This window comes from Clupea harengus, chromosome 7 (genome assembly GCF_900700415.2).
Source record: "Clupea harengus chromosome 7, Ch_v2.0.2, whole genome shotgun sequence".
Classification (NCBI taxonomy): Eukaryota; Metazoa; Chordata; class Actinopteri; order Clupeiformes; family Clupeidae; genus Clupea; species Clupea harengus.
The window spans coordinates 1,103,320-1,130,195 of record NC_045158.1 but is presented as its reverse complement, the minus strand read 5'-3'; the positions used below and the strand labels follow the sequence as shown (position 1 = coordinate 1,130,195).

General features: G+C 41.7%; 1 protein-coding gene across 1 annotated transcript; it reads left to right on the top strand.

Moving 5' to 3' along the window:
• The first annotated feature begins 416 nt into the window (after positions 1-416).
• On the top strand, positions 417-25,176 carry LOC105907581 (zinc finger MIZ domain-containing protein 2-like). The gene is made up of 20 exons (XM_012835945.3): positions 417-1,632; positions 7,262-7,361; positions 8,839-8,953; positions 9,059-9,243; positions 10,615-10,798; positions 11,713-11,916; positions 12,663-12,833; positions 13,392-13,493; positions 14,347-14,530; positions 15,016-15,157; positions 15,916-15,994; positions 16,704-16,835; positions 18,106-18,211; positions 18,672-18,829; positions 18,967-19,034; positions 19,651-19,719; positions 19,878-20,146; positions 21,337-21,494; positions 21,594-21,797; positions 23,092-25,176. The coding sequence occupies exons 2-20, from the start codon at positions 7,312-7,314 to the stop codon at positions 23,197-23,199; spliced, it is 2,688 nt and encodes an 895-aa protein (XP_012691399.2). The 5' UTR covers positions 417-1,632; positions 7,262-7,311; the 3' UTR covers positions 23,200-25,176.
• Positions 25,177-26,876: the final 1,700 nt, after the last annotated feature.

Below are 26,876 nucleotides of genomic sequence, written 5' to 3'. Positions count from 1 at the left end.
ACAACGAGGTCACTTGCATAGATTCCTTTCTCATGCTTTCTCAGGTGGTAGACCATGGAGAGCCATTGGGGATTTGCCACTTCAGAGCCTACCGACGGCAGCCTCCTGTCTTCAGCGACAGTACGCAGCGGCCCCAAGTCTTCAGCAGCAGTGAGCAGCGACCTCCAGTCTTCAAAAGCCACCAGCGAGATCAGCGAATGGGAGCTCATTGGTTCTGAGCTGCTGCAGTGAGATCCGGCTTAAGATCCTGTCCTCACTCGGGGCCAGTCCTCCCAGCGTAGATTGTTGATGTCTGTACATTCGGTTTTAGTGTTCCAATTTCAAGTCAACCTGTTTTTTAGTTAGCAATGTGGAGTCAATGTCATTTGTAAACACCCTAGAGTGAGCTCCCCTGTGTTTCAGCATGTTTGTCCACCCCAAGTCAGTCTGATGTGTCTGCGTACATAAGCCCGCTCCAGATGCCATTCTGTATTCAATGTCTAAGTACATGTGTGTTAACAAACAGCAAGAAAGTCAAAGATACGCCTGACTTTGTGAGATTGCTACACTACTATTTCTTTTTTGTCAGGATCTGGATGTAACACCCATAGATCCTTGGGCCTGCAAAAGTCAATAATACTACTAATAATAGGCCTAACAAACAATATTACCATATACCTATAATAGTAATTCCGATATCCCCTTTTAAAAAAAGTATTATCATACAAGAGGTTTTAAAGATTCTTCAAAAACATCAACAGAAGAGTGTCCTTCAACTTGTATAGGCCTCGATTATTATGTCTACTAAATGTAGAAGAGGGTATAGGCTAATTCCAACATAGCTCCTATGTAACCTGTTATGAATACCAGCACGCTTAGGACCAGTGTCCGTCCTGTGCTGCAGTTTCGAAGTGTTTGAAGCTGATTTGGCCGATTCAAATGTCATTAGGCTTGTTCCAGCGACATTATACCTAACCCGTTCAACAGAATCGCATTACAATTTTAACGTTGTCTACACCTTTTGTTTTGCCGTGCATTGGCTAACTTCACCAGCGTTCTCGTCTCATCATTAAAATACAGCAGTATTGTGCAACAGAACGAAGTAGTCTCCAGCTTAAAAGGCCTGGACATGCTGGAATGGAGTAAAACACGGATTTCAACTGCAACCTCCTAGGCTGTGGGAGCTGTCATAGCTGTCTTGCTATTTTGGATAGCGGTTTCACAGGCCAGCTGACGTTGTAACGCGAAGATCCTTGAAGATGTACAATAACGTAAACCATTGTAAACTTCAGTCGTTATAGAATTGCGTCTTCGTATGCTCACTTTAATCTTATTTTTAACACCACAACCGACATGGATCAAGCAAATGGATATAATTTGTTTACGAACAAGTTTAGCTGTCGTCAATGATAAAAAAGCTAGCAAGCGTTATCATTACTGCAGTCATCCCACGCTAGCTGGATAGCTAGCTTGGTAGCTTGCTAGCTACCTGGATCTGACATGTAAGAAAAGCAATGCCAGGTTACGATTACTAATTATTAGGATCAGAATTTTGCTGTATTAAGACCCGTGGCAGTGAACTGTAGCTATATGCGCAGCGGCCCACTCATCACACCAAGTATTGCCACGATCAACGGTGGACAGGAGTCAAAGGTAAGGTTGCTTTGTTAACGTAAATGAGCTGGTTTACCAGCGTTAGCTATCGCTATGAAGTTGGAGTACGATGCATTGCTGACGTTATCGTTATAGCGTTAATTTAGTTAAACAATCTGCTGTCATTTGTATTGGTATCATGTCTGACTTTTCGAAGTTTGTAACCCCCATGATCTCTCGGGTACGCTTTTAACATGACATTGTCTCGTTGAGTGTAGCTAGTTAGCGATAGCTAACGTTAGTTTGGTTTTGCATTGACACAGAACAAATGTAGCTAGTGAGCTAACTAGCGAGCAGGTTATAATAGCCTTTGCTAAGCTAAGGAAGCGTGTGTTGTATTGCTTGCTAGCTAGCTAGATGAGCTAGCGATATAAATCGGAGATTTACAGATAACTTTACATGCAGAAAATGTTAAATCATTGTCTAGTGTTCACAGCCTCTTCTTACAGTTCGATAGTTTTCAGGCACCCTCCGTGATTGCACGGACATTTTATTGTCGTGAGACCATGAAAAGGAAAATGTTCCCTTGATGTTTTTTCTCCAGACGGGATTCATTGTTAGCGCAGTATCAATCAGCAACGTTAGATAAGATATTAAGTAGCTCAGGCTAGTATTATTTTGTAAAAACAATAATTGTTAGGTGCAAACTCACTGGATTGAAACAGAGTATTTAAGCCTGACTAGAGGATAGCGGGTCAAGAGGTATTCAACCGACATGGTTTGACCTACCATATCGCGCCCTTGTATAATGGCCAGTGTAAGTTATAATTTTTTGTGCCATTTTGTGTGCCGTAGGCTAAATGTAACAACACAGACAGGATCTATTTGAATAATCTTGCTAATTTATCCGCTGGTACAATTGGCTAAATTTGTCGGTAGTTAACTTAACATTACAGCTTTGTGAGCATTTTGGCAGAAGTGTGTAACTTCCGTTTTCCTGAATAAAAGATTATGGACAAATAGCTGCAGATGACATGGCCTCTTAGACGCAGGCTTGCAAACAGGTATCAGCTGTTCACCATATCAGCAAGTACATTGATTATAAAACAGGCTGCTCAGTTCTGTTGTATTGGGATTTAGATCTGTCCAGTTAAGTTGCTAAAATGGTTTTGGATCACTGCTTGTTGTATGGAGGTGGGATAGGAATGTGTCTGAAATTAGGCATCACTAGTTTGTTCGTCTATGGGCACACATGGCCTAAGAGTTGAAAAGAGGAATATATTTATGGCCTGTCAGTTGGTGAGCCTTGAAACCCGCACTTAAGTTCTCATTGCCTTTGTAGGATGAAATATCTGACTTGTGTTAAAATTGTGCAGAAGTTTGTATTTGTTACCATGAGTTAAAGGTGCAGTCCGTGATTCTAATACAGTACACTTTTTGTAAAATGAAATTAAATGCTCCTCACGGTCATCTAGCTGTCTGTTCAGTATATGTGTCCAAAAAAAAATCCCTCCGCTGTTTGCGTAAAGTTCTTGATCTATGGGAAACAGGCATAAAACTATTCCAGCCAATCAACAGCTTGATTCAGGAGCACGATGGGAGGGGTGTAATTTGATTGGCTGTGGAGCTCAAATATCAATAACCTTTCGTCAGAATTGCGGACCGCAAAGTGGGAGGATTCCGAGTTTGAATAGATCCAATTGATGCGATTGCCAAAGGGAGTTAAGGATACCATTGACTGACAAAGGATGTCAGGACTGAGTTATTTGAATGTTATCCACAAGGAAACAACATCCACAATCATAGTATATAGTCATTATACTATTAATTGTTATATTAAAAGGAAACATGGGTGAAATATTTCCAACTCACTGTTGACCAATGTGAGTACAGACTAGCGATATGTTCATTGTCTTGTAAAGCAAGCTAGCTAGCCAGCCTACTGCTTGTTGCACTCAGAAACTTCAACAATGGGGAACGATCAGGGAGGATACCTTGGCAACCAGTGCCACCTTAAAGGGAAACTGCAGGATTTTTCCACATATGCCCTATTTTAAGATATTTTTTTGGTCCAAATTCTTACAAGGGGCAATTAATGATTGAAATCAGTCCAGTATTGAGTTCGAACACTAAAACTGGCAACCGCAAAACGGCATAGTCTTTTGCTTTTCCACTCTGACTATGACCTACAAGTTGACGTAGCCTAATACTTTTGCTCTTCAATCTCAATGACACAACAAAATAATGGCACATTTCTCTAGTGACAGCAACAGCATTAGACCGTTAAACCATATCATTTGTAGATAACGTTAGGATACTCCACAATCGAGTCGACAATTGCAATTCCAAAGTTCTCATATTCGGTTAAGAAGTGTGTAAGGCCTTGTTCACACTGCCAGCCCAAATCTGATTTCTGATTGATTTTTAAAAGTCTGTACAGCAAAAAAAAAACACATGATATCTGCTTTTTGGAAATGGGCCACATTTATAGGTGGTGTGTCTCAGGTGTGTCTCAGTCCAGGCGCTCTGGCCATTCAAGTGGAATTTGAAAGTGTCCCATGCGTCACTCACAATCCTACACACACCGACGACATCAAATCTTTTACCAGAGCGCCAAAGAACTTCCGTTGATTGAGTCATTGCTTCTATACTGTTTGAGAGTGCTATGGAGGAGTGTTGACATGACAACATGGAGAACAAATGTCCGTTGACAGATGCCAAAATAAATTGTCTGCTAGCACTTTGGGGGGAGGCTTCTGTACATGCAAAGCTTGAAGGAGCCTATCATAGTTACCACGGCAACCCATGCAGATAGGTTGGTGATGACTGACAAATCTGATCTAATTACTTGCAAATAACAGTGTGGACAGTTGTCTGAAAAGATCTGATTTGAGATATAAATCTGATTTGCCTACAGTCTGAACATAGTGACCGTCGCCATTTAGTATGCTGCGGATTAGTATTTTGAAGTTCAAGTTCTATGCCAACTGTTGCACAGAATAAATCACATGTTTTAGGTGGTAGAGCTGTAACTTGGTGTAATCTGCTTTGTGTAGACAATCACAGTCCCGCATTGGACTCGAACTCGCAACCTCGGGCATGGGAGGCAGGCGTGTCAACAAGGAGGCTAAAACCCATGGGTGCTAGCAACTGTCGCTAGCACGCCACTTAAAGTGTCTGGGAGTGAGGTTTACCACTGCACAGCACTGTACCTACTCACTACCGTTGCCCTCACCCCCCTAAACCAGTTACATCTGGTTCACGTCAGCAAAGTAACCTGCGTTGTGTAGAAAAGCAGTTCCACACCAAACTTGAACTCGCAACCTTGGGCAGGAGACGTTTAGCAAGAAGCTAAAACCCGTCTCATAAGATGTCGGGGAGTGAGGTTGTAGCGCTGTACCTGCTGGCTACTGCTATATAAATTTCATAACAAACCGTGGGTGTGAGTGAAGAGTTGTCTGTAACCGTGGATACCACTCTATAGTCCCACAAATGCGACTTGAGGCAAGCAACACAATTAGGGATGTGAAGCACAACCTAGTCTGGAAAGCAAGGTCCGTAAATGTCTCCTAGTTACGTGAACATGATCTAAGCAGAGCATACTGCTAACATAGTTTGCATGCTCTGTAGCCAGCTGAACTGTTAGCAGTGATAGCTTAAGACCGATTTATGGTCGTTCGTTTACAGACACACAGAGACACGGAGAGCCCTCTCCGACGTTGCAAACCCTCTCCGAGCACCTCTCTGTGGCCTGACATGCACGTCCCAAATTTTGTAACTATCCGACTCCGTCAATCTGTCAATACAACCGTTGGAGAACCATAAATGAAAACGAGTCCGTCGAGGCAACTGCGTGACCACGGAGTAACGGAGTCGTAGAAGTATATTTCGGTCTTTAGTTGTGCTTTCCCGTGGCTGGCAACACCAAACTAGCCTGGTCTAGTCTTAGATAGCCAAAGTTTTATATTGTATTGGTCTGGTAGTACAACAAAGACTCATGACACCTGAGGCAAGTTTTTTGACCAATCCAACTTTCTTTCTAATCATGTCATGACATGACACTGACAGCTGAGTCAACCCAGCTACCATAAAACAAAACTTTAGGCTACCAGCTGAACCGATAGGCTACCAGCTGAACCGATAGGAGAGGGGGGCTGGCCGCAATTTTGTTCCCTGCTTATTAGGACGACATTGATGTTTTTCAGTTGTTTTGTGTCATAATGCAGTCGTGCATGTGATATGCCATTAGCCTGTGCATAGCTGCATAGTCAGTTTGGATGAGGAACCTTAACCAGTCTTTTGAAAACTAAGCCAAACCAGCTATCCCCACTAAATATTACCATCCAGCCTGGTTCCTCTTCGTTGACCACAACTAAAACGGCACGAAACTTGGGTGTTAGATTGATGACCAACTTAATTTGTCTGAGCATGTACCTTCTGTCTCAAGTGCTTGTCTGTTCACACTCTATAACATTTGGAAGATCAGACCCTATCTCGCACAATATGCAACACAACTTTTGCGGACCCCGGTCATTTCTAAACTAGAATATTGCAATGCAATTGTAATGTGCCTGCTTGCATGTGTAGGGAAGGGAGACCACTGCAGATTATTCAGAAAGAGGGCCGTTGTAACTCCTTTCCTCGTCCCTCATTACTGGCTCCGTGTAGCTTCTATAATTACATTTAAATCTCTCTCTTTTGCCTATAGGATAGCCACTGGGTTGGTACCAGCCTATTTAAATGCTATATTTGAACTCCGTTCCCTCTATACAACTCCTCCGATGGGTTTTTGTTGTCTTTGCCTTCTCTCAGCAGTAAGAGATCACAGTCTCTTTGTTCACAGTACCTTGGGGGTTGAATGACCTAGTGCTGTCTATTCCAGCAACTCACCTTTTTAAACAGCATTTGTCTTCATTAGTTCATTTGTTTAAGGGATACTTTATAAATATAAATCATAGTTTTGGTAGTATTATAGGATGCGCTCCAAAAAAAATACGGTGTTTGTACACAGCCCTGGCTTTGTAAATGGGAAACAAACATAGTGGAACGGAGCGAGCCGTAAACAATCCCAGCTAATCAACACACAACTTCAGGGGCATAGAATTGAGGCAGTGAAATTTCTTTGGCTGTTGAGCTCAAATATTGACAACCTTTCGTGAAACTGAGTTGCCGACTGCATCTTTAAGTGTAGATGGCTACAGATGAGTGGAGACAGCCTATGTCATATTTAATTTAGTCCTGAAAGACTGAGCAAAACATTTATCTAGACACTGAGACTGCAAGGATATCATGATTCCACATGATTGAGGCTGCTACTGACAAGAAGTCTAGGGTTGCAATCATTTAGTGAAGCTCTGTGGCAGCTGCAGTAGGCCTTCATTCATTTACTACCATAGTCTTATTTGCTTCACCTCAGAGTTAAGCTGGTAGGTAGACAGAAGAAATGTGTGAAAAATTCTGTTGTATTGGATACTGATTGTGATGTTTAGTTCAGCTACAAACCACAGATGGCAAAACATTTTTTTTTCTTAAGACATTTTCTTGATGCGCATAACTTTACTGCTGCTCTACTGAAGGCATCAGTGAGATGTTCCTATCAGTCACTGTAAATGGAAGTCAATCTTATAAGCCTACTTTGTGTATGGAGTAATAGGCACAAGCATGGATAACATCTTCCCATGTTTTGCAGGGAGCCTGTAGGTTGAGCGGAGTTGGGCGTGTGAACCCCCACTTCCTCCAATGATCCCCATCAATTCCATGAAACCTGGGCTGCCTCCACAACAACACAGGTAAACAAAACACAGCCTCCAAAACAACACAGGTAAACAAAACACAACCTCCACCACAACACAGGTAAACAAAACACAGCCTCCACCACAACACAGGTAAACAAAACACAACCTCCACCACAACACAAGTAAACAAAACACAACCTCCACCACAACACAGGTAAACAAAACACAGCCTCCACCACAACACAGGTAAACAAAACACAACCTCCACCACAACACAGGTAAACAAAACACAACCTCCACCACAACACAGGTAAACAAAACACAGCCTCCACCACAACACAGGTAAACAAAACACAGCCTCCACCACAACACAGGTAAACAAAACACAACCTCCACCACAACACAGGTAAACAAAACACAACCATGTTGATGGGAATTAAATGAATGCTAAGAAATGATGCTGAACATAGCCTGACATATCAACAACATAAACATTAGAAGGGGTAATGTTAGTCTACAATTTGAAGTTGTGTTTTGTTACTGCAAAAACATATTTTAAACTGCTGCACCCCTCCTTGTGCTGCTATTACACATTTCAACTTAAAATAGCAGATGAGCGGAAATTATTACCCCTTCAGTTTATTTATGTGTTGTTGTTAATATGTTAGTTTCAGTCATTTGTGAGTTTAATTTTCACTAAAGGTCATGTCTGTGGTCAACTTCGGATCAAACCAAAGATCAAAGGTTATCACACCCTAAGACGATAAATACACGCTACGTGGTCTGCGAGCTGTACGCATGATTCAATTTCCCCACGGACTGTCCACGGAGCACAACAACTTTCATTAGTATGTTTGTTCCCTGGGAATAAAACTACAGGAGACCTGCTAATGAAATAGGAGTTTTGTTTATTTCATGCTTCAGCGAATCATAACGGTTTAGACTACCAGCAATGGTATTTTAAGGTAGGTAGCAATTACTATTTAGATAGAGGAGCGTGTGCGCTGAGAAGCATCTGCAACAGAAGAAAACCAAGTATACTTTGGAGACACCCATTTTTTAATATGTTTATTGGTTTTCACTTTTACAACATGGATCCATGAAATCCTCCCTAAAGGGCAGGTTTTATCAAACAAGCACACACCAAAAACACAACATTGGCTCAGCTACACACATACAATACAATCAAAATGAATGCACAAAAGAAAACAGTGAATTGTTCAATGTTTTGTCATCTATTCCATTATTTGACACGCCATTTGGGGCTTTAGCTGTGGTATTGTTTCAGTATAGGTATATATAGATATTTAGGCAGGTATCATATCAGTCATACTTAATTAGTACAATTGTCCATGATAGTTGAGCCTTTTCACCACATTGCACATGAAATGATTAAACTGTTAGCCTACAGGTGTGAACAAGAGTGGCATTTAACTACATGATAAAACCGCTGTTTGCTATTAACCATTATCAAACCCTAATAAATGTCTAATTGAGTTTGACCACAATGTCTTTTTTTGCATGTTGTTAGTGACAGCTCCTACCCATATGACCCTGCGTCCTGGCAACAACAAAACAATCAACAGCCAGGCTCCCTCTCGGTGGTCACCACGGTGTGGGGTGTGAGTAATCCAACGCCAAATCAGGTAATGGCCTATTATAATATATATATAGTCAGGTAATAACCTATTGACTAAATGTTTACAGATGTTTTGTGCCAACAACAGTGATAAGAGGTTCTGACTTGACAGGGTCCTGTCGGATCAGGTGGGAATCACGGGGGTGGAGCTATGATGTCCAGCGGAGGGCCCGGTGTGAACTCGGCCCAGTTCATGGGTCAACAGGGGTACCCTGACGCCAACAAGGCCTACATGCAGCAGGGTGTCTATGGGAGAGGAGGGGGAGGATACCAATCTGGACCTGGCTATGGGGGGAGGTGAGTCTGTGTGTGCGTGGCTTGTGGTTTGTTCCATCTGCACAGAGATGCTAACTTACAGCAGAGGCATTGTTAACGCATATGAGTTTGTTTGAGTTTTTTTTTCATTATTATTCAATTAAACAGCTAATAACTTTGTATAATAACAAGTTTGCTTATAATAGCAACAAAAATAACTAAAAATGTGACAGTTTGTCATTGTTGCTGGTCTGCATCCACATCTTTTTAACCTCACTATTGGCTCAAATTGTAATGGATGTAAATAACACCCTGCAGATCATGTTCACTCAAAATCCTGCAGAATGTTCCATTGAATGTTCTACCCCAATGTTCGGAGGTCTGATATTTCTTAATATTGAGCGCTGCAAGTGGCGACGGGTTTTGTGCTTCTAATTCACATCTTCCACTTCATTCCTCAAGTAGTCTGTTCACTTTTTCTAACGGATATTTTGTGTAACTTGGAAGTCGGCAAGTAATATGTTGCTATGCAACACCTGAATCTTTTAAAGTTCTATTTGCACGAAGAACTAATTTTTTTTCTCAGCGGAAGCCACAAAACTGCAACAAAATCACTTAAAAAGAGATATTTTGGAGGAATGTCTTTTATCGTTTTGGCAACTAGCCTTATAATAAGCTGTGCGTCAGGGTCCTGTCCGGATTTATTTTCCTATACTGACCGGCAGACTATACATTATCCCATACAGATAATAATCAAGAATGTTCTAGTTTGTTGTCATTGTGAAATAATTTTTTGAAATAGATACAAAAGAAAAAACAAGTTGAGAATCACTTTTAATGCTGATCACCCTAAAATAAGTTGTATCATTACACCAAACAATTGATACACATGGGTCTCTGAGTACATAAGAGGCTAGATGTTGAGGGTAACCACAGTTGTCATAGTAACCAGAGGCTGTGGTTCCTTAAAGCGTTTTGGAGCATGTACTTGAGGTGACATTAATTCGGACTTAGTCTTGGGGTAAAACTGCTTAATGTAGCACTTGCCAAACTTGAATAACGTGGGTGTTGGGGAATCTCGTTGACTGAAGTAGACAGGGGAAAAGTTATCAATTGTGAGAAATCTTTCATGGGTCCACAAAGGAATACACATCATTTGAATACATACCACATGTTGCGTAATTGCAGTCTTAACTGGTGAAAATTCCATATTTTTGAGTAGATGTCATTGTCAAATTTAGCCATACTAACAGCTGTGTTCTCAAAATGTTATCACACACTGCCTACCCAGACTAATGGCGTTATGCAACATGGAAAATGTTCATCTTTGTAGCATACTATTCCACATGATATGATCCGATGTTTTCATTTGAACAAACTGTCAATAATTGACTGTAACTTTCCCATTGTCAGTTACTCTGGAAACGGAGGGGCCTCTATGGGAATGCCTCCCCACGGGGCTCGCTCTCAAACAGACTTCACACAAGCTGCAGCTGCCGCTGCTGTAGCCGCCGCAGCTGCCACGGCAACAGCCACAGCCACAGCAACTGTTGCCGCCATACAAGAGAAGCAGAATCAGGAAATGAACTATGGCCAGGTAGAGAAAATGCCTGTTTTCACAGTTTTTAGTTCTCCTCCTAGCTACTTGCTTATGAAATGCCCAAAGATTAGCTGATTGGGACCATATTTCCATAATCCACATTTCTTTATTGTATGAACGTGATCAGTATTTCATCTGTATTAACACGTGATTCAGACAACAGTTTTCCAAAGCACAGGAATGTGAAGTGCACCCTGAGGGGCTGTCTTAGGCTGTCTCTTGCCCGTGTCCCAAAGTAGGTCTAAATGACAAAGAATTTAGCAGCGATTGTGTGCACAAGACCAGACTCCAATCTAAATAAATGGGAAGAGATCTGTAACAGACATTCAAATATGGATTTACTCATTGCACATGCACCAGATTTGGCAGCACAGGTATTGCTAGAGTTCCAGTGGATATAAACATAATGTTCAGGTGAGGTAAAACATCAGTTATACAGGGCAGGAGTTCCAGTTCCAAATGGGGTCTAGAGGAACCCCCGCAGTGGAGAGAGAGAGGGGCAAACACTGGCGTGGCTTTAAGGAAGAAAGGAAGGAAGGAGGAAGAAGAAACTTGTTGTGCAGCACATCATCAAACTATATAAATGGTAGAAACGGTGTTGTCTCATTTGAAAATACATCGGTATACTTCATCAAGTCAATATACCACCCAGCCCTAGTGAATATCAGTTTAGGCCGACATCGATTCTAGGTCTATTCTCTCTTTCCACCCAAACTTTCCGTTTTAAGTTGCAATATGTCTCGGCTGAATGAAATAACACAATTGTTCAAGGCATTTCATGGGGACTTTGAGTTTAAAAGTAACTTGTGTTTTAGGGTTGTCAGATATTTCCCTTGGTCATCCCTCTATCAGCGTTACACTGTTTGATGTGTCATGACTCATGCTCAACCCACTCTTCTCTGTGTCCCCAGATGGGCGGCTCAGGGCCCTATAGTTCCCAGTTTCTTCAACAATCTGGGTCTAGATACCCTCCTGGGATGGGCCCCTCTCGACCACCCTCAATGGGTCCCATGTTTTCCCAAGCTCAGAGGATGCCCCATCACCCCCAATACTCTGTAGGGCAACAGGGGCCCCAACGACTCCCACAGGGCCTCAAACGGCCCTACAACTCAGAGGTATGTCTGTGGTGGAAATAACATGGAGTACTTCACAACACAAAGGGCTTCTTTTCATGGCTGTACCAAGACTGCTGCTACGTGCTAGGCTAGGCTATGTGCTAGGTCTATGCAGAGGTACAGAAGTCAGTTCTGAATGTTTAAGCCATGTACAGGTATAGCAGGCCAGGCTGGGAGTACTAATGCCGTTTGTGGGAATGTCACATGGGGAAACAAAATGGCAGTACTATGTAAACGGCGCTGTGTGAGACGAGGCTTAGATCAGATCTCATCTTGGCACCAGTGTTTCTGGTTGCTGGTGATGATGGAAGCAATGGAACTAACCAAGACATTTAAGAGCAGTGGAGCGTTTACAGCAAGAGTGGCGCCTGTTTGATTGACTACAGGGGGGAATGTACACAATATAGGGTGTACGTATAGTGTAACATTTCTTCATTTGAATTTGTTGTTCAGTTAACCTGTGATTTCTTTTTTTAATTAGAATTTCTATCACCTATATTGTATCGTAAATGTATTTCGATGATTCAAATTGTATGCATTGCATCTTTGTTTGGGTGGGTTTGGGTCAGATCCACGCTTAACAATCAATCATTCAGACTTCACATGCTAGGCAAAGGGAGTTAGTTGGAGGGAAATAGGACCTTGTTTTTTTTTTATAAACTAAATGAAAAATCCTTCCCATCATCATACATCACTCCTTGTTTCCCTTACATAACCCATGCCCTTTTTCTCTCCCACTGTTGAAGGGATATCCCGGCCCCCCGTATGGTCAAGGCCCAGGCCCTGGTCCTTACCCCGGGCAGCCCATGCAGTACTCCGCTCAGGCCTCCGCCTCCCCCTCCTACTCCTCCGTCCAGCAGCAAGGCAACATGGGACAATACCAACCTGCGCCTGGCAACCCTGGCCAGTACTACAAGGTAAGGGTCAACATGCAATGGGAAGAAAGGAAACTCCCTTTAGAAAGCCAGACCAGTGTTTGTAGACAAGGCTGAGCGTATTGGCAAATCTTGATTTAAAAAGGCTTGAATGCGATTTGCTTGCTTTCTATCATTATTTGTGACTGTCGATTTTGTAAGTAGAGGAATACACAGCGAGGAACTGCAGTGTAGAGCCAAGGAAAGATGTTGGAGAGCACTCTTGAAAACCAGGATGTTTCAGACTATATTATGACAGTAAGGTCCAACCATAATATGGTTGTGTAGGGTCCAACCATGATAACAGCCACAATCACATGCAGCAAGGCAGACACTTAATAGCAATTTGTTAATCATGCAGCCAGATATAGACCAGACCAATCAAACCAGAACATCTTTTGAGAATTACAAGTAGGGGATGGTAAGAAGATTCCCCACGCCCTTTTAAAATGGCTTTGAAAAATGAATTGTTAATGTAAGTGAATCGTGTGTGTGTGTGTGTGTGTGTGTGTGTGTGTGTGTGTGTGTGTGTGTGTGTGTGTGTGTGTCTGTGTGTTCCAGACAGAGCAGTTCAATGGACCAGGCAACACTTCTCTGAACACATTAGTGGGGAGTCCTGCTGGAGGACCATACAACACATTTAACCAGGTCACAGTCAATGGGGTAAGATATGAAAATGTACTACCTTACCAGAAAACAAGAAAGTTTTGAGCACCAAAAATGGTTTAAAACACCATATTGACATGTAAACGAGGTTTAAAACTTGATTTTCACTGAATGGGAAAGGTTACTCCATGGGCTGTGGAATTTAAAACGTATTAGCCATTTATTTATTTTTGGAGTTTTCCACTAAATATTTTCGGGCTGCATGACAACTACAAATAACTGAAAGCATCGTTACTCAATCAGTGCATTCGGGGGCTGCACTGTCTACGTGTATCAAGGAGATCAGGTAGAGAGATTAACAGGTTGATCATATGCTGCAAAACCCCATCTTTTGGTTTGGGCAAAGACACTCCTTATGTCCTGTGTAAGGTGTCATTTTGACCTGACCTCAGGCAGTTTCCTGATAACATGGACCTATTAGCGTACTCAAGTCAGGGCGGTGTTAGTGAATACCAATCCAAGCTTATGACATTTTGATTTATACCACTCAACTATATGTAGCCTATACCTGCAGTACGGAATCAATTAACAAACCAGAATACAATTCCCATCTGTGCAAGAATTTCTTGAATATTATTTTATACCTTTCTATTTTCTTGATATGTCTGTGAACTATATAAGAACCTATAATCAAGTTCGTTTGACTACAAAATCAGATAGTATGGTTGTAGAGTACATTTGAGCAAAACATGCAATCATATTTGTGCATAACTTTGTTACATACTTAGATATGTTACACTGGCCATTATTCAGTCACGGAGTAGTTTGTATGTTTCCAGTGGCTCTCTGATTTCAAATGAGTTAAATAATTTCTCCAACAATTAACATCATTTGTTTTTTCCTCTTCTAGCCTGGTAGAGCATTACCCAATTACCCTAGCTCACCCCTGCCGGGAAACCCCACACCTCCGATGACTCCAGGCAGCTCCATGGCTCCTTACATGTCTCCCGGCCATGATGTCAAATCCCCTTACCTGACTGATGTCAAGCCAAACGTCGCCACCCTGCAGCCTCCAGCACCACCGCCCCCTACAGGTGAAGGACCAACACTACAGGCTTGCAAAGTGTGCCTATGCTGGACACTGCCTAACCCTGTCTAGCCTATTTTCTCTAAATCAAGAGGAAAAACCTCATTCAAAAACTCAAGTAAAGGAACTAAAGCACCTTACTGATCTGCTGTAGGTTTTAAATAAATGTCATGATAAACCTGCAGTCCAACTTGCAAATATTATCAGCACAACCAGCTGGACAAGTAAGCAGTGCCTTCTTAGAAAGAGCATAATGTGCAATGACCTTTGTGAAATTATCCTTTTTGCGATCAATTACTGAACAGTAACTATTGAAATTTGAAAATAAGTCATTTGTCTGTATTGTATTCATTTTGTCTGAGCCTCTGACATGATTTACAAAGCAGCGTTTGATACTCCTCACTCAGCTTGTGTTTTGCCAACTTCAATTTGAAAAACAAAATGGCGGAAATAGATGCTCATTAAGTCTTCCTCCTTTAACCTCCCATGCAGCCAATCTAATAGACGAACTACGGCTTACATTCCCTGTGCGTGACGGTGTCGTGTTAGAGCCGTTCCGTCTGGAGCACAACCTGGCTGTGAGCAACCACATCTACCAGCTCCGAGAGACTGTCTTCAAAACCCTTATGATGAGGTAAGCAGTGGGTGGTCAGGGTTTAAACTACTGTTCTGTTGTGCCTCAGTTACATAGGCTACTTGGTGTGTCAGACTTAAAGGTGAGTCCTTGATTATAGTCAATCACACTCTTTGTCAAATTCAGCCAAATTCTCTGTATGTTTCTCTAGCTGTGAGTGCAGTGTGTGCTCTCCTTGATTCACTATAATGCACATCCCTGGCTCTGTAAATGGGAAAGAAACAATGAGGCTCTGACTGAACCACACACTATTTAAAGGCCAATCAACACGTTGCATCAGGAGCTCAAATATCAACAACCTGTCACAGCTATCGAGCACTGCACCTCCAGGAACATGATTAAACATGGCTCTAAGTTAACCAGACAAAATGCACCACAAAGCCCTGGTTTTGACTAGAGCTGCCCTGATACGACTGTGTATGGTTGGATTCTTTGTAGACTGTTAATATTAATGAAGTACATACTCAGCACCAGTAGATGGCAGGATCAATGAAATTACAGACTTGGGTCTTCTTATCATAAGGGGTATCATATTAAAGGTGCCTTTGTTTTGTCCTAAAAATTTCATACTATTACTATGTAAACTTGAAGTAATTAATAACTATCAGCAGTATTATCAGGATACTTTGTGATATTGAGATGTATTGTGACGTGGGCAGGTAATACCCAGCCCTAGTTTTGGCATGCATACATGTGATTTACTTCATGTAAATAGTTTTGTTTTCTATTAATTAATGTTACATTTCAATCAATCTCAGACCGGATCTAGAACTGCAGTTCAAGTGCTACCACCACGAGGATCGACAGATGAACACTAACTGGCCAGCCTCTGTACAGGTCAGTCTACATGCCTGTCTGGATTAGGGATAAAGCCATTGGAATGTTCTAGACTTTACAATCAAAAAATGTTAAACATGGAAATTAAATCAGATAGAGATGCCGTGTATAAGATGCAACAAAACCATATTAATGAATGTGAACTTACAAGTTGTGCTTCTCATCGTGAGTACAAATGTATTTAATGTCCATTACTTACTTCTGTAGATTTCAAAGAACACGTACCCACATCGTATACGCAAACTTGAAATAATGCAAGTCTTCCCCAAGATGATCACTAGCTTCAAAACTAGGCTAAAGCCAGAGCAGCTGTATTTAATAGCCTAGGCTCGGCCAAGTTTAATATTCTGGCTAAATTCCACATAACCATTGTATTTTATTCCTTGTCCATTCACCTATTGAAAGGATTAACTCATTGCTCTGCAAAGTCAGGTATATTAATGAAGATCATTTATTTTCTTACAATAGAAAAATGGTAAACATTCAAAGTCTCAAAATGAAAAAGATCATGACCGGTCATTGCCTGAAAAGAGACCATGATGAACTCATGGAATCCTGTCAAAGAACTCAACCTATTGTTGAAAAACTATTGTACTATATACTATTTTTTCACAGTAAGAATCTTGTTGACTTTTTTTCTCTCAAAATTGTGTGAAAATACGTGCAAGTTTATACCCCAGGCAACATTTACAAGCGTTTTATCTCTCAGGTGAGTGTGAATGCTACTCCCCTTACCATTGAACGAGGGGACAACAAGACTTCTCATAAGCCCCTGTACCTGAAGGCGGTGTGTCAGCCGGGGCGCAACACCATCCAGATCACAGTCTCTGCTTGCTGTTGTGTGAGTACAACTTAACGTTTATCATTTTATCAATGTGTTCTTCAATCAGTCGGCCAACCAAAAAAAAAAGACATTATGAAGTAACCACAAAAGGCAATAGCCTGTGATTGCGAATATTTTTGGCCTCAAATGCAACTATGCAGTTCCAGCATTTGTCTTGTGAATACAAAAGACTCCACACTAGATCCTTTTCATCTGTATTCAAACATTAAGCGCCATATTTATGAAGGGTGTGTTTCTGTTACACGCGACAAACTTGGCTAATCGCACGATGATCAGGTGTGACGACTAAGGCCCTAATTTGCAAAAGGTAATTATCCAAGAAGCGTTGAAATGTTAGTCACCTGTGACGAGCAAACAATGAAAAAAGAGAAGATGTAAGAAGATCAGCTCAGTCAACGGGGATTGGGAATATCTGCCGATAGGAGCAATCCTCTTGAAGAGTTTGATGACAAAAATGTCAAGGCACGATACAGAATTTCAAAAGAATCATTTTACCGTCTTCTGAACTTTTATAACATTTATTAGATGAGAAAATGTATGAATAATGAAAATATAAAATTTCGAAAGTGAAATTTTTACTCATTATTTTTGGACATGCTGGCAACATCTCAACAGCAGTCTAGCCTTCCAACTGTGCTCACCCAACATGGTGCATTTGAAAGGCTGTGACGGACAGGTCTGGCTCAGCCAATAGAACGAGTGCTCATGCCGCAGGTGACTGCTTTTGAACAGTGATCTCATTGTGCGATTAGCCAAGTCAGACGTGGCCAGCAAAAACAGGTGGTGATCATCGCTCGGAAAGTGCACTCATCGCTGCTGTGTGCTTACAAGCTATGTTGCTAACAAGTGTTTTAAGACTTAGACCTTGATCAGAAAAACACAGGCTAAACACCCTTCGGAAATATGGCCCGTTTCTTTTCTTCTTCAAACATTCGCTACAGCTGTGTCTGGGTAGATAAATATGGATGGATACACAATCAGTTAGGTCTTGATGGAGGACATGAGGAAACTATTGATTGTGTGAACACTGCCATCTACTGACACCTTAGTATGTACTCTTAGCTCAGTGTTTATAGGTTAGAAGAGCACTCGTTTAGCACTAGTAGGCTATTTATTAGCACTACCACTCAAAGGGCATTGGAGAACGATTTGGGTGTTGACAAGTGTCCTCTTTTCCCTTATTTTCTTGTGTGTGTGTGTGTGTGTGTGTGTGTGTGTGTGTGTGTGACTCTTTGACTCTTTGACCATGGACATCACATCTCCGCAGTCCCATCTGTTTGTGCTGCAACTGGTTCACAGACCAACAGTGCAGTCAGTTCTTCAAGGTCTGATGAAGAAGAGGCTGCTGCCTGCCGACCACTGCATCACAAAGAGTGAGTTTCTAGCACTTCCTCATTAGAATGCTCACATTTGGAATTGTTGGATACCACTATACATTTTTCATCTGAGAACTACATACTACGGTGTCATGTATGAATCGTTAGTAAAGTGAATTTGTGTGTAAACCGTTCGTAGTTAGCTTCTTTATGCGCAATGTTTTGGTAGCTCCAGTTAAGTGTAGTAGTGTGTGCGTAAGTTACAAATGAGCTGTAAGTTACAAATGTCTTCTGTCGTTTTGGCATGTATAATATAAATAATAAACCGTACAATAAGCGAGCAAGTATAAGTCGTATAATAAGCGGGATAATGTATAGTTCGGCAGTCATTATCGTAAAGTAAATCCTTTCAGAACTGTTCGTTCCGCTGGGATTTATTTTTCAATAAAGACCGCCAGACTATACAATATCCCGTAAAATATCAGCATCACACCTGTGTTCTCCTTTGTTTCTTCAGTTAAGAGGAACTTCACCAGTGGCACGATACCAGGCTCTGTGGGGCCAAATGGAGAGGACGGGGTGGAGCAGACGGCCATCAGGGTGTCCCTGCAGTGCCCAATCACATTCCGCCGCATTCAGTTGCCAGCACGTGGGCACGACTGTAGGCACATACAGGTCAGCGGGCACAGGGTTTACTGTTGTACTTGCAGGCACATATGGAACGTCTATGGTTTAGGCATTATTGGTGATATGCTTCTAAAAAGCCTTTGTTCCATTTGAGAGTGATGATCTGTTCTGCTCTGCCTGTTTAGTGCTTTGATCTGGAGTCCTACCTGCAGCTGAACTGCGAGAGAGGAACCTGGCGTTGTCCTGTGTGCAAGTGAGTCATCACCAACTCAAAATGCTCCACCCTAATCCCATACATCCATATGTACCATGCGCAAAGGTCGGTTATGGTTCACTAGGAGACACATCACGCTCATATTCAAGCCAATCGGTGTTCATTTTGTATGGTTACTCTTGTTGGGGCAGTTTGCCCTGGTACGCGCTTTTAAATGAAGCCATAACGTTTTTTTCTTTCATTATACCAGTGTAGAAATATCTGATTTTTTAGGACCTACCAGTGTGTAGGTTAATTGCTTTTAGTCTGCGTCACAGTTGAAAGTTGGTGTTTAGGAGTAAAAGTCTGCATTGAAAAGTCTTCAACACTAGATTTCATGCTCTGTTGAAACAGTAAAGTGGGAGATGTACAAGTGTTCTAATTCTAGCTACGTCTGTGTTTTTTATTCTGGAAATCTACTTTCCATTTAAAATAATAACCGATTTCTTATTATCCAAGTCTCCTGTAAATGCCAGTCCGTTGTTAAAGCAAATGAACACGCAAGCCTCGGTTGGAATGTTCCTGTGTATAACATAATGCATATTATAGTTTATAGTTTCTAGTCAGTTATTTCTTCCATGCTCACTGCGATCTCTGCATGTTTTTCTTCTCCCAGTAAAACTGCATTGCTGGAGGGGTTGGAAGTTGACCAGTACATGTTGGGCATTCTGATCTACATCCAGAAGTAAGTGTTCTTCTGTCCCATGATAAAAAAAACTGAGCTAACTGAAGCGTATCTGGTCATAGTCATGGATGATGTCATAACTGTCCCTTCCTCTCCCTGTGCTTTTTGTCCACCCTTCTCCCTCTTCCTCTCCTTCTCCAACCACCACACTCTTTCAGCTCAGACTATGAGGAAATCACAATAGATCCAGTGTGCAACTGGAAGCCAGTTCCAGTCAAGCCCGACATCCACATCAAGGAAGAGTCTGATGGGCCTATTCTGAAGCGCTGCCGCACCGTCAGCCCTAGTCACATGATCCTGCCCAGCGTCATGGATATGATCGTCTCCCTTGGTCCTGCTTCAGGACCGGCGCCCAACTCAGGCTCAGGACCTACCCCCTCCTCATACCCAGGGGGCACTGGAGCGGGTCAGGACTACAATTCTCCAGGTAGATGACAGACATTGAACAGAGTGGAATCAAATGTCTGAGACACAAGTGTTTTAGAAAGCAGAGTCTGCAGTTCTTGCAGAGGGCTGTAGATATTTGAGCTCAACAGCCAGTCAAATATCACCCCTGATACTTTGACTCCTATGTCATTTTATTAGCATCAAAAACAGGGCATATAAAAGCCATGCACGTGCCTGTGATATGAGCGCACAGAACCGTATCGAGAGCAGAAAAACATCCTCGCCAGGATGATGACTTTTGGTCAGAATGGTCTGGGGATGATGTTCACCAAATTTCATGACGATCGGATGAAGGGCCTCTGATGAGTTGACGCAGTCATTTTACTTGCGTGACTCATTTCACCAATTTGGAGTCTGTGTGTGTGTTTTTGTGTGTGTGTTTTTGAGAAGAAGACGAGGATGAGGAATCGGAACAAATACAATAGGTATCCAATCGGAACAAATACAATAGGTATCCAATCGGAACAAATACAATAGGTATCCAATCGGAACAAATACAATAGGTATCCAATCGGAATAAATACAATAGGTATCCAATCGGAACAAATACAATAGGTATCCAATCGGAACAAATACAATAGGTATCCAATCGGAATAAATACAATAGGTATCCAATCGGAACAAATACAATAGGTATCCAGCAGCAGATAACACAATAGCTACACTGCCACCCCTTTGGGGTTTAGTGGAACGGGAGGTCCTAGCATGAAGAGCGTTCAGAGGGCAAAGAGCCAAGGGAGTAGGCCTTGTGTTTAGTCCTACTTCACAATAGATAATGCATACTGAGACTGAACTCTATGAACTGAAACTTCATTGTGCAACAGGATATGAAAAATAGAACAATTCAAACGCTGCCTTTGGATGCGATACATGAACCAGGGCAAACTAGTTAACATTCTAGCGACAAGTGTGCTTCTTGGACACACAGAGCAGAAATTACGTATGTCCAGCGAATATATATCCAGCGAAAGGGATTTATTATAATGGTACTTAAAATGAGTAGCTTTGGGCTGGCTGGCTGATGTACAGTAGTGATTTATACAGTTTGATGTTATGCTGTTCATATGCATGTTGAAGTATATGTGCCATACACCTTGCGAGGGGCAGTGTATTATGCTAGTATTGTGTTATTTAAGTTAGCTCACCCCCCCCCCCCACGTCATTTCACAGGTTCAGGGTTCGCCAACCAGTCCGGCTTCACAGAGTTCCAGAACTCCCCTGGAACTCCAACCCTGAGCGAGTTTTCCACTGGACGTCCATCCATGTCCTACCAAGCTGACCTTCCCCGAGGTGCAGACAAGCAAGGAGGCGTTGCTCCATCCTCTCAGGTCAGGTTTGCATCAGTGCTAGATGGATGTGGTTTGACATGTGGCTGTTTTTAGGAATCCATTCAGCATCAATGCAAAGGTGTTTGTGCTCTCATCCAGGTGGCCCATTCAGGCCGAATGGACGCCCACAATTCATTGCAGAGGCAGCAGCAGCAGCAACAACAGCAGGGTGTACACAACACTGCTGAGGGTTCAGGAGGGCCCCTGCCTCCGCACGGCTCCCAAAACCCACGGCTGAACCAGGAGGGCTCCTTTGGATTTGGGGGGCCCTCAGGGGCCGAGATGGCAGATCCTGCTCTGGATGTAAGAAGATTACATTTCCGTTATTAACTTTTTTTCTTGCGTAACAGATTAGCATGAACAGACATTTTTATATGAATTTTACGCAATAGCGACATTTACATGCAAGGTTTTTCTTCCATTCTGAATTAAATCATTCTGATTAAAATGCTCCATTCACTGTTTACATCATATCTGAATTCTGATCTGATCAAATGTGCGTTTACATGTGAGTTCCCAAGGGTGTGCACAGGATAGTTTTCTCGACACTCGAGATGTGTTTCTGGGTGTTTTTATCATGATGTTTCAAAAAAGTTCTTTCATAATATCAGTTCAAATGTTAAGTCTCGTAAACAGAACAGTTGTTGTAGCCACCAGTTTCATTACGTTTCTGTTGGGATTTTACGTTTACATAGCTATTAGTCGCATATATATTTCTATCAAATAGATAATCAAAGGATTAATCCAGCTCTTTCAATCCAGTTGTTCAGGTCTGCATCAATTCATTCTGATTACGGTGGTTACATAAGGCAGTCTCATTCTGATTGGATTCATAGTTGGATTATTAACAGAATATTAGGCCCCATGTGAACATGTCTACTGACAAATGTAAACATGGCAGTTCTATTTGGCAGTGGCCACGTTCAGTTGAATGAAGCACCGTGCCACATTGCACACATTGCTGGGAACTGGTTGGAGGAAAATGACAAAGATGTCAAGGTGTTTCCTCGACCACTAAATTTCAATCAGTTCCAGTGTGACGGAACAACAAGCCTGATCTGTAGTCTGCTCCACCTTGGATCTTTAAGGACTTAAAGAACCTGATACTAACATTTTCAACTTCAATTCCCAATAAATAATTTCACCAAAATTAACAAAAACAGATGGCTGCTCCTGAGGTTAATGACATAACCGCACTATGGCTTGCAAGCAAATAATGCAACTTCTGTCTTCTCTGGTTTAAACCGCTCCGTTCGCCACTGGAAATGTGTCGTTTGCTCTATTGTAGAAAAATGACTGAGCTAATGTTAATAGGGTCGATTCATTGTGATTGGCTGATAAAGAATACTTCGTGCCACATCCACTAATTATTTAACCCATTTATGCTTGTTTGTATCAATGGAATGGTCATGATATAGGTATCCCCACCTATTTTCACTGCACAGTTGCTGATGCACCAAGCCCATTTGCGGTGTTCGTTGCCCTTTAAGACTAGGGCCCTTTGAATTCTTTCCCTTCTCATGGTTATATTTTGACCTCTGACCTTTTTTTGTCTTGTACAGCTTTTCACTTCTATATATTTGCTTCTCTTCTCTAGTTGCTCCCTGAGTTGACCAATCCAGATGAGTTGCTGTCATACCTTGGTCCTCCAGATCTCCCAAACAACAGCAATGATGATTTGCTCGCTCTTTTTGAGAGCAGCTAAAAAGGACTTCATTCACATTGTTTTAACGTCTTTTCCAACCGTCCTCCAACCTAAATGTGGTGTGTGTGCGTGCGTGTGTGTGTTCATGCGTGCTCACACATATTTGGTTCTCTCCTTTGCTTCCTGAAGAAGATATACAGTGGCTGGCAAAAGTATTCAATCCCCCTGAAAGTCATCACCATTTTCAGGTTAACCAAAGATACTTACACATTTTTCCAATCAGTATTTTAATTGTGAACACTGGTACTATAGTATATTTCTAAAGGCTCAATATAATATTCTACTTGCATAAGTATTCAACACCTATTTAATAATAAATGGTAGAGAACCCCTTTGCTGAAATAACAGACTAAAGTCTTTTGTGAGACAGTGGCAGGTATGCACTTTCTTCAGCAGTGTTTTCCCCCCACTCTTCTTGGTAGAATTTCCATAGAACATCTGGGTTGATGAGATGGAAGTCCTGGACTGCAGTGCCACAGATTCTCAGTGGGAGTTGGTTCCCTGTAGTGTCACTCTAGTGTTACTCTAGAGTTAGCCTTGGGCCTTGGGTAGTTGTCCTACTGCAAGGTAATTGATTCATCTCCCAAGCCTTACTTTTACAACAGGCTCCAACAGGTTTTCTTATGATATTGTGTAGAATTTATTTCCATTAATTCTCACTTCAATTCTAAGAAAATCCCCAGTTCCAGCAGGCAAGATATATCCCCACATCATGATGTTACCACCACATTAAATGACTGATGTGGTGTTTCTTGAGGCATTGGCGGTGTTAGATTTACGCCACGTGCAGTGCTTTCAGGATCGGACAGAAAGCTATGTTGGTCTCATTTGTGCTTAAGCAACCTCCATGTATGTTAATGTCGATCTTCTTAAACAATGGCTTTGCAACTCTCCAATACAGTCCAGTTTTCTGAAAAGCTGTCAAGATTGTGGACTCCTGCACCTCCACCCAAAGTGCTATCAACTATGTAGATTTTTCAGGGTAATGGCGGGATTGTGGCTGGCCTCTTCCTTGGATGCTTGGTATGGACAGCCTTTTCTACAAAACCATCTGGGTGGTGTGATGCAACTTCCACCTCATTTTTATGGTTCCAGTGGTGCTCAATTGGACATCAAAACACTTGGATATTTTCCTCACAAGCGTTCGAATCACACTGTCTCTCTAGTCTTCATTTCCTCTGTTACTTCCCAACCCTTAGACAGTCATTTTTATATCCAGAAGGAGATCTCTACTGTAACCACTCATAGATGATATCTATTTATGATTAGTTACGGTCAAGTAAGTGGCACCTCTTTATCATTTGCGAATGATTTGTCATCTACCTTAATCTGGAACTCAAAAGCCCAGGGGTTTGAATACTTATGCTTTTCATAAGCATTTACATTTTTATTTATTTTTAATGTTGGCAGACAAATAAAATAAATTGCCTTTGGAAATATACTAGAGCATAAATGTTCGCAATAAAAATACTGATTGGGAAAATATGTGTAAGAATCTTTTGCAATTTGTGAAAATGGTGACGCCTTTCAGGGGAGTTGAATACTTTGGCAAGTCACGGTAGAATCTAAGAATGTAATGAATATTGATAAAGATAAACAATGTTGGTTCACTGGCAAAGTGGGAAAGCAAAATTTAAAATAAGTTTGTTGACACAGTGGCATATATCTGTGTTACTGTGTCTACTTTGAACTCTGATAATATTTTAATGTTTTATATCTGTACAACTGCCTCTTGTAGCTTAATTTTTACTCACAGCTTTAGCTGACAAATTGAGGTATTGCTCTCCTGTCTGTGTGTGAGTGTGGAGAGCTCATTTCTCACATGTATTGTACATTTAAATCAGTGCAGTTGTAAAATTGCATAAGTGCAATGTGTATGGTGGACTTGCCCAGATGCCCTTGTGTGGGTATTGGTGAAGTCCACCTTGAACCAAGAAAAATATTCTTTTTAATTTAATAAATGGGAAACAGAACAAACAACTGGGTCTCATGTTCCATTGTATACTGTAACACGCATTTGTGTGTACTAGCAAACACATGGGGCCAAAATGACCTCTGAACTTGTGGAGTAGAAGCGCTGCCGTTTTACCCAACCCCAAACTCCATTATTGCTGACGGCAAAAGATTTTCAATACCCCCACATTCTGGAGGCATTTGGATTGGTTTAGATATTTCAAATGGCAGTAATACTGTAGTAATTCCCATCCACATTTAGTCCACATTTCATCTTGGTTATCTCCAGACATTGCAATTGTAACAGGCCTGCCTGCACTGTGGGGCGAGACCAGATTGAGAATCCGACAGCGCATTTGGTCTTTGCTCAGCCAAAGAGGACACATGGAACTCCTCTTCTCTCTCGCTCCCTGGAGCTGCTAGAATTCCATTTAAATCTCTCACCTAGGACTGGGCAACATGGACCAAAAATCATATGCTGGTAATTTTAGGCTGAATACCGACATACGATATATATATATATATAGATAAACAAAGACAGGGTGTCCTTCCCCTGTGAATTTTGAGAAAACCCAGGGACTATTGAAATACTTTAATGAAAAGATTAGAATCAGATCAGTAGTTGTAAACCGCTGATTTTGTATTTGAAATAGTACCCTACAGGCCCTAGATGTGTTGGTGTTGGGCACCTGTGAGGGACTGAGGCGGCCACCCCACGTTTTGGGATGTGGGCTAACGAGTCGGTGGTGAAGTTGGGGAAAAAACAGTGCAGGAGATGGTTGCTTTCTTATAAAAATATATTATGATTTATTTTACTGTGGAATCTCTCCTGCCGCCCCAAACATGTATACAAAACAAACAAACAAAAAATCCAAATGTACTCACAAAAACTAGGCAAACAGTATTCACTTAACTTCTCAGCAGGTAAGTTCTCCTTCTCTCATGCCCTCCTCTGAAGGAATGAGGCACCCTTTAAATAATGCTGCCACTTGGGCTAAATTGGTCCAATCACTTGGACTCAATCATTGTAGTGGGGGAGCCCTCCCCACATGAGTCCACTGGATAACATAGTCTGGGGACTTTACATATACATAAGCCCACCACCAAGTTAACCAATACACCCAAACCATATATTACATTATTGACACACCTTACACATATTATTAATATACATACATAACACACTTAACGTCAAACACCCCTCATGCCATCACTTGATTGAGAAGGTACCTAGCAGTATGGAACAGGTGGCTAGTGAAATGCATATCCAGACATGAGTAGTGTGCGTGAGTTCTATGTCTCCCGCTCGTGCGGGCAACGTGAGTCAAACACAATTCCACAGCGAACGGTGAGAAGGGGAGATTTCACCCTTTCACAGCACCTTCAGAGGTAGAGTCCATGCTTTGGTGGGATGGAGCAGATTTGGTTTAGCTGATAAGCTATAATTTAATGTGAGTAGCAATGCAAATATTGTGTGTCAATTAATAACATCTGTCCGTCAGCGATGGGTGGAAGAATCTACGATCCACTTACCGGAAGTAATTCTAGATTGATGAGTGGTTAAGATCAGTCACCTGACCGGAACGGAAAACACGATTTTTTTTTATATGGGCCCTTTACTTTTTCGTTGAGCTACAATGTCGATTGCCTGACTTTTAAATTATAGTTTAAGAAAAAAAAAACTCAACTGACTTCTTAACCGAACATTTACGAAGTAATTCGAC

What these genes read in the sequence shown, in the direction of transcription:
- LOC105907581 (XM_012835945.3), top strand. Translation starts at nt 7,312, where the DNA reads ATGATCCCCATCAATTCCATGAAACCTGGGCTGCCTCCACAACAACAC. An exon ending in AGGAAATGAACTATGGCCAG is followed by an intron (nt 10,799 to 11,712) that starts GTAGAGAAAATG and finishes CTGTGTCCCCAG; the next exon opens with ATGGGCGGCTCAGGGCCCTA. An exon ending in TGGCGTTGTCCTGTGTGCAA is followed by an intron (nt 19,035 to 19,650) that starts GTGAGTCATCAC and finishes TTCTTCTCCCAG; the next exon opens with TAAAACTGCATTGCTGGAGG.